Here is a 9,839-nt window from a genome sequence, read left to right as displayed (position 1 = left end):
TTTATTCACTATACTATCCCAGTGTGTTCATGGTCAATGTGGTTCTCAGGGAGGGGGAAGGGAAGCTGGATGACGTCAGGAGCCTGTCTCGATTGTGACGTCAGAGGCTCGCATCCTCTGGACGTCAGCGTCCTGCCTTCTTGCCCCCGGGGAGAGCGCGATGACGTCTGCGATCAGAAGCGTGATGACGTCCTCAAAGAGAGCGCGGTCGCCACGCTACTACGCCGGGCGGGCGTCGGACACGCATCGCGGTGACGACCCTTCCACAGCAGCGTGCTGAAAGCACCCAGATTGCGGCGGCGCGTGAAGGCGGGGAACGGAAGGCGTCACGACGGCGCCTCGTGAAGGGCGCAGAAGAGGTCCCGAACGTGCCGGCGCGCTGACGTCATTGGACTCCACGTGACCGGCGGAAGATGGCGGAGCTGCTGCAGAGGAAGCTGCAGGCTGAGGTGGAGAAATACCAGAGCGTCCAGAAAGGTGAATATACACACCATATAGAATCTATACACCATATAGAATATACACACCATATAGAATATACACACCATATAGAATATACACACCATATAGAATATACACACCATATAGCATCTATACACCATATAGAATACACACACCATATAGAATCTATACACCATATAGAATCTATACACCATATAGAATCTATACACCATATAGGATATACACACCATATAGAATATACACACCATATAGAATCTATACACCATATAGAATATACACACCATATAGCATCTATACACCATATAGAATATACACACCATATAGAATCTATACACCATATAGAATATATACACCATATAGAATATACACACCATATAGAATATACACACCATATAGAATCTATACACCATATAGAATATACACACCATATAGAATATATACACCATATAGAATCTATACACCATATAGAATATACACACCATATAGAATCTATACACCATATAGAATATATACACCATATAGAATATATACACCATATAGAATCTATACACCATATAGAATATATACACTCAGATAGACAGGTCTGTAAATACCCCAGGGAACTGTGTACACAGAATATATACAACACTCAGATAGACAGGCCTGTAAATACCCCAGGGAACTGTGTACACAGAATATATACAACACTCAGATAGACAGGCCTGTAAATACCCCAGGGAACTGTGTACACAGAATATATACAACACTCCGATAGACAGGTCTGTAAATACCCCAGGGAACTGTGTACACAGAATATATACAACACTCAGATAGACAGGCCTGTAAATACCCCAGGGAACTGTGTACACAGAATATATACAACACTCAGATAGACAGGCCTGTAAATACCCCAGGAAACTGTGTACACAGAATATATACAACACTCAGATAGACAGGTCTGTAAATACCCCAGGGAACTGTGTACACAGAATATATACAACACTCAGTTAGACAGGTCTGTAAATACCCCAGGGAACTGTGTACACAGAATATATACAACACTCAGATACACAGGCCTGTAAATACCCCAGGGAACTGTGTACACAGAATATATACAACACTCAGTTACACAGGTCTGTAAATACCCCAGGGAACTGTGTACAGAGAATATATACAACACTCCGATAGACAGGTCTGTAAATACCCCAGGGAACTGTGTACACAGAATATATACAACACTCAGATAGACAGGTCTGTAAATACCCCAGGGAACTGTGTACACAGAATATATACAACACTCAGTTACACAGGTCTGTAAATACCCCAGGGAACTGTGTACACAGAATATATACAACACTCAGATAGACAGGTCTGTAAATACCCCAGGGAACTGTGTACACAGAATATATACAACACTCAGATACACAGGTCTGTAAATACCCCAGGGAACTGTGTACACAGAATATATACAACACTCAGATAGACAGGTCTGTAAATACCCCAGGGAACTGTGTACACAGAATATATACAACACTCAGTTACACAGGTCTGTAAATACCCCAGGGAACTGTGTACACAGAATATATACAACACTCAGTTACACAGGTCTGTAAATACCCCAGGGAACTGTGTACACAGAATATATACAACACTCAGATAGACAGGTCTGTAAATACCCCAGGGAACTGTGTACACAGAATATATACAACACTCAGATAGACAGGTCTGTAAATACCCCAGGGAACTGTGTACACAGAATATATACAACACTCAGTTACACAGGTCTGTAAATACCCCAGGGAACTGTGTACACAGAATATATACAACACTCAGATACACAGGTCTGTAAATACCCCAGGGAACTGTGTACACAGAATATATACAACACTCAGTTACACAGGTCTGTAAATACCCCAGGGACCTGTGTACACAGAATATATACAACACTCAGATAGACAGGCCTGTAAATACCCCAGGGAACTGTGTACACAGAATATATACAACACTCAGATAGACAGGCCCTGTAAATACCCCAGGGAACTGTGTACAGAGAATATATACAACACTCAGATAGACAGGCCTGTAAATACCCCAGGGAACTGTGTACACAGAATATATACAACACTCAGATAGACAGGTCTGTAAATACCCCAGAGAACTGTGTACACAGAATATATACAACACTCAGATAGACAGGTCTGTAAATACCCCAGGGAACTGTGTACAGAGAATATATACAACACTCAGATAGACAGGCCTGTAAATACCCCAGGGAACTGTGTACACAGAATATATACAACACTCAGATAGACAGGTCTGTAAATACCCCAGGGAACTGTGTACACAGAATATATACAACACTCAGATAGACAGGCCTGTAAATACCCCAGGGAACTGTGTACACAGAATATATACAACACTCAGATAGACAGGTCTGTAAATACCCCAGAGAACTGTGTACACAGAATATATACAACACTCAGATAGACAGGTCTGTAAATACCCCAGGGAACTGTGTACAGAGAATATATACAACACTCAGATAGACAGGCCTGTAAATACCCCAGGGAACTGTGTACACAGAATATATACAACACTCAGATAGACAGGTCTGTAAATACCCCAGGGAACTGTGTACACAGAATATATACAACACTCAGATAGACAGGCCTGTAAATACCCCAGGGAACTGTGTACACAGAATATATACAACACTCAGATAGACAGGTCTGTAAATACCCCAGGGAACTGTGTACACAGAATATATACAACACTCAGATAGACAGGTCTGTAAATACCCCAGGGAACTGTGTACACAGAATATATACAACACTCAGATAGACAGGCCCTGTAAATACCCCAGGGAACTGTGTACACAGAATATATACAACACTCAGATACACAGGCCTGTAAATACCCCAGGGAACTGTGTACACAGAATATATACAACACTCAGATACACAGGCCTGTAAATACCCGAGGGAACTGTGTACACAGAATATATACAACACTCAGACAGGCCTGTAAATACCCCAGGGAACTGTGTACACAGAATATATACAACACTCAGATTGACAGGTCTGTAAATACCCCAGGGAACTGTGTACACAGAATATATACAACACTCAGATTGACAGGTCTGTAAATACCCCAGGGAACTGTGTACACAGAATATATACAACACTCAGATTGACAGGTCTGTAAATACCCCAGGGAACTGTGTACAGAGAATATATACAACACTCAGATAGACAGGCCTGTAAATACCCCAGGGAACTGTGTACACAGAATATATACAACACTCAGATACACAGGCCTGTAAATACCCCAGGGAACTGTGTACACAGAATATATACAACACTCAGATAGACAGGCCTGTAAATACCCCAGGGAACTGTGTACAGAGAATATATACAACACTCAGATAGACAGGCCTGTAAATACCCCAGGGAACTGTGTACACAGAATATATACAACACTCAGATAGACAGGCCTGTAAATACCCCAGAGAACTGTGTACACAGAATATATACAACACTCAGATAGACAGGTCTGTAAATACCCCAGGGAACTGTGTACACAGAATATATACAACACTCATAGACAGGTCTGTAAATACCCCAGGGAACTGTGTACACAGAATATATACAACACTCAGATAGACAGGCCTGTAAATACCCCAGGGAACTGTGTACACAGAATATATACAACACTCAGATACACAGGCCTGTGAATACCCCAGGGAACTGTGTACACAGAATATATACAACACTCAGATAGACAGGTCTGTAAATACCCCAGGGAACTGTGTACACAGAATATATACAACACTCAGATACACAGGCCTGTAAATACCCCAGGGAACTGTGTACACAGAATATATACAACACTCAGACAGGTCTGTAAATACCCCAGGGAAAAGTGTACACAGAATATATACAACACTCAGATACACAGGCCTGTAAATACCCCAGGGAACTGTGTACACAGAATATATACAACACTCAGACAGGTCTGTAAATACCCCAGGGAAAAGTGTACACAGAATATATACAACACTCAGATAGACAGGTCTGTAAATACCCCAGGGAACTGTGTACACAGAATATATACAACACTCAGATACACAGGCCTGTAAATACCCCAGGGAACTGTGTACACAGAATATATACAACACTCAGACAGGTCTGTAAATACCCCAGGGAAAAGTGTACACAGAATATATACAACACTCAGATAGACAGGTCTGTAAATACCCCAGGGAACTGTGTACACAGAATATATACAACACTCAGATACACAGGCCTGTAAATACCCCAGGGAACTGTGTACAGAGAATATATACAACACTCAGATAGACAGGCCTGTAAATACCCCAGGGAACTGTGTACACAGAATATATACAACACTCAGATAGACAGGTCTGTAAATACCCCAGGGAACTGTGTACACAGAATATATACAACACTCAGACAGGCCTGTAAATACCCCAGGGAACTGTGTACACAGAATATATACAACACTCAGATAGACAGGCCTGTAAATACCCCAGAGAACTGTGTACACAGAATATATACAACACTCAGATAGACAGGTCTGTAAATGCCCCAGGGAACTGTGTACACAGAATATATACAACACTCAGATAGACAGGTCTGTAAATACCCCAGGGAACTGTGTACACAGAATATATACAACACTCAGATAGACAGGTCTGTAAATACCCCAGGGAACTGTGTACACAGAATATATACAACACTCAGATACACAGGTCTGTAAATACCCCAGGGAACTGTGTACACAGAATATATACAACACTCAGATAGACAGGCCTGTAAATACCCCAGGGAACTGTGTACAGAGAATATATACAAACACTCAGATAGACAGGTCTGTAAATACCCCAGGGAACTGTGTACACAGAATATATACAACACTCAGATACACAGGTCTGTAAATACCCCAGGGACCTGTGTACACAGAATATATACAACACTCCGATAGACAGGTCTGTAAATACCCCAGGGAACTGTGTACACAGAATATATACAACACTCAGATACACAGGTCTGTAAATACCCCAGGGACCTGTGTACACAGAATATATACAACACTCCGATAGACAGGTCTGTAAATACCCCAGGGAACTGTGTACACAGAATATATACAACACTCAGATACACAGGTCTGTAAATACCCCAGGGACCTGTGTACACAGAATATATACAACACTCAGATAGACAGGCCTGTAAATACCCCAGAGAACTGTGTACAGAGAATATATACAACACTCAGATAGACAGGTCTGTAAATACCCCAGGGAACTGTGTACAGAGAATATACACAACATTCAGATAGACAGGTCTGTAAATACCCCAGGGAACTGTGTACACAGAATATATACAACACTCAGATTGACAGGCCTGTAAATACCCCAGGGACCTGTGTACACAGAATATATACAACACTCCGATAGACAGGCCTGTAAATACCCCAGGGAACTGTGTACAGAGAATATATACAACACTCAGATAGACAGGCCTGTAAATACCCCAGGGAACTGTGTACACAGAATATATACAACACTCAGATAGACAGGTCTGTAAATACCCCAGGGAACTGTGTACACAGAATATATACAACACTCAGATAGACAGGTCTGTAATTACCCCAGGGAACTGTGTACACAGAATATATACAACACTCAGATAGACAGGTCTGTAAATTCCCCAGGGAACTGTGTACACAGAATATATACAACACTCAGATACACAGGTCTGTAAATACCCCAGGGAACTGTGTACACAGAATATATACAACACTCAGATAGACAGGCCTGTAAATACCCCAGGGAACTGTGTACACAGAATATACACAACACTCAGATAGACAGGTCTGTAAATTCCCCAGGGAACTGTGTACACAGAATATATACAACACTCAGATACACAGGTCTGTAAATACCCCAGGGAACTGTGTACACAGAATATATACAACACTCATACACAGGCCTGTAAATACCCCAGAGAACTGTGTACACAGAATATATACAACACTCAGATACACAGGCCTGTAGATACCCCAGGTAACTGTGTACACAGAATATATACAACACTCAGATAGACAGGCCTGTAAATACCCCAGGGAACTGTGTACACAGAATATATACAACACTCAGATACACTGGTCTGTAAATACCCCAGGGAACTGTGTACACAGAATATATACAACACTCAGATAGACAGGCCTGTAAATACCCCAGGGAACTGTGTACACAGAATATATACAACACTCAGATAGACAGGCCTGTAAATACCCCAGAGAACAGTGTACACAGAATATATACAACACTCAGATAGACAGGCCTGTAAATACCCCAGAGAACTGTGTACACAGAATATATACAACACTCAGATAGACAGGCCTGTAAATACCCCAGGGAACTGTGTACACAGAATATATACAACACTCAGATAGACAGGTCTGTAAATACCCCAGGGAACTGTGTACACAGAATATATACAACACTCAGATACACAGGCCTGTAAATACCCCAGGGAACTGTGTACACAATATATACAACACTCAGATAGACAGACCTGTAAATACCCCAGAGAACTGTGTACACAGAATATATACAACACTCAGATAGACAGGCCTGTAAATACCCCAGGGAACTGTGTACACAGAATATATACAACACTCAGATACACAGGCCTGTAAATACCCCAGGGAACTGTGCACACAATATATACAACACTCAGATAGACAGACCTGTAAATACCCCAGAGAACTGTGTACACAGAATATATACAACACTCAGATAGACAGGCCTGTAAATACCCCAGGGAACTGTGTACACAGAATATATACAACACTCAGATAGACAGGTCTGTAAATACCCCAGGGAACTGTGTACACAGAATATATACAACACTCAGATAGACAGGCCTGTAAATACCCCAGGGAACTGTGTACACAGAATATATACAACACTCAGATAGACAGGTCTGTAAATACCCCAGGGAACTGTGTACACAGAATATATACAACACTCAGATACACAGGCCTGTAAATACCCCAGAGAACTGTGTACACAGAATATATACAACACTCAGATAGACAGGTCTGTAAATACCCCAGGGAACTGTGTACAGAGAATATATACAACACTCAGATAGACAGGCCTGTAAATACCCCAGGGAACTGTGTACACAGAATATATACAACACTCAGATAGACAGACCTGTAAATACCCCAGGGAACTGTGTACACAGAATATATACAACACTCAGATAGACAGGCCTGTAAATACCCCAGGGAACTGTGTACACAGAATATATACAACACTCCGATAGACAGGTCTGTAAATACCCCAGGGAACTGTGTACACAGAATATATACAACACTCAGATACACAGGCCTGTAAATACCCCAGGGAACTGTGTACACAGAATATATACAACACTCAGATAGACAGGCCTGTAAATACCCCAGGGAACTGTGTACAGAGAATATACACAACACTCAGATACACAGGTCTGTAAATACCCCAGGGAACGGTGTACACAGAATATATACAACACTCAGATAGACAGGTCTGTAAATACCCCAGGGAACTGTGTACACAGAATATATACAACACTCAGATAGACAGGCCTGTAAATACCCCAGGGAACTGTGTACACAGAATATATACAACACTCAGATACACAGGCCTGTAAATACCCCAGGGAACTGTGTACACAGAATATATACAACACTCAGATAGACACGTCTGTAAATACCCCAGGGAACTGTGTACAGAGAATATATACAACACTCAGATACACAGGTCTGTAAATACCCCAGGGAACTGTGTACACAGAATATATACAACACTCAGATAGACAGGTCTGTAAATACCCCAGGGAACTGTGTACAGAGAATATATACAACACTCAGATAGACAGGTCTGTAAATACCCCAGGGAACTGTGTACACAGAATATATACAACACTCAGATAGACAGGCCTGTAAATACCCCAGGGAACTGTGTACACAGAATATATACAACACTCAGATAGACAGACCTGTAAATACCCCAGGGAACTGTGTACACAGAATATATACAACACTCAGATAGACAGGCCTGTAAATACCCCAGGGAACTGTGTACACAGAATATATACAACACTCCGATAGACAGGTCTGTAAATACCCCAGGGAACTGTGTACACAGAATATATACAACACTCAGATACACAGGCCTGTAAATACCCCAGGGAACTGTGTACACAGAATATATACAACACTCAGATAGACAGGCCTGTAAATACCCCAGGGAACTGTGTACAGAGAATATACACAACACTCAGATAGACACGTCTGTAAATACCCCAGGGAACTGTGTACAGAGAATATATACAACACTCAGATAGACAGGCCTGTAAATACCCCAGGGAACTGTGTACAGAGAATATACACAACACTCAGATAGACAGGTCTGTAAATACCCCAGGGAAAAGTGTACACAGAATATATACAACACTCAGATAGACAGGCCTGTAAATACCCCAGGGAACTGTGTACACAGAATATATACAACAATCAGATAGACAGGCCTGTAAATACCCCAGGGAACTGTGTACAGAGAATATACACAACACTCAGATACACAGGTCTGTAAATACCCCAGGGAACTGTGTACACAGAATATATACAACACTCAGATAGACAGGTCTGTAAATACCCCAGGGAACTGTGTACACAGAATATATACAACACTCAGATAGACAGGCCTGTAAATACCCCAGGGAACTGTGTACACAGAATATATACAACACTCAGATACACAGGCCTGTAAATACCCCAGGGAACTGTGTACACAGAATATATACAACACTCAGATAGACACGTCTGTAAATACCCCAGGGAACTGTGTACAGAGAATATATACAACACTCAGATACACAGGTCTGTAAATACCCCAGGGAACTGTGTACACAGAATATATACAACACTCAGATAGACAGGTCTGTAAATACCCCAGGGAACTGTGTACAGAGAATATATACAACACTCAGATAGACAGGTCTGTAAATACCCCAGGGAACTGTGTACAGAGAATATACACAACACTCAGATAGACAGGTCTGTAAATACCCCAGAGAACTGTGTACAGAGAATATATACAACACTCAGATAGACAGGTCTGTAAATACCCCAGTGAACTGTGTACACAGAATATATACAACACTCAGATAGACAGGCCTGTAAATACCCCAGGGAACTGTGTACACAGAATATATACAACACTCAGATAGACAGGCCTGTAAATACCCCAGAGAACTGTGTACAGAGAATATATACAACACTCAGATAGACAGGTCTGTAAATACCCCAGTGAACTGTGTACA

The 9,839-nt window shown here is 41.7% G+C and overlaps 1 protein-coding gene across 1 annotated transcript in view; it reads left to right on the top strand.

Moving 5' to 3' along the window:
- The first annotated feature begins 300 nt into the window (after positions 1–300).
- Positions 301–9,839, top strand: part of LOC140390599 (prefoldin subunit 6-like) — a 30,039-nt gene continuing 20,500 nt past the window's right edge. The window contains exon 1 of the mRNA XM_072475823.1: positions 301–477. Within this exon, the coding sequence (XP_072331924.1) occupies positions 414–477 (64 nt within the window). The 5' untranslated portion in view covers positions 301–413. The remainder of the gene's footprint in view (positions 478–9,839) is intronic.

This window comes from Scyliorhinus torazame, chromosome 14 (assembly GCF_047496885.1).
Source record: "Scyliorhinus torazame isolate Kashiwa2021f chromosome 14, sScyTor2.1, whole genome shotgun sequence".
NCBI classification, from domain to species: Eukaryota; Metazoa; Chordata; class Chondrichthyes; order Carcharhiniformes; family Scyliorhinidae; genus Scyliorhinus; species Scyliorhinus torazame.
This window is presented reverse-complemented; position numbering and strand designations above follow the sequence as displayed.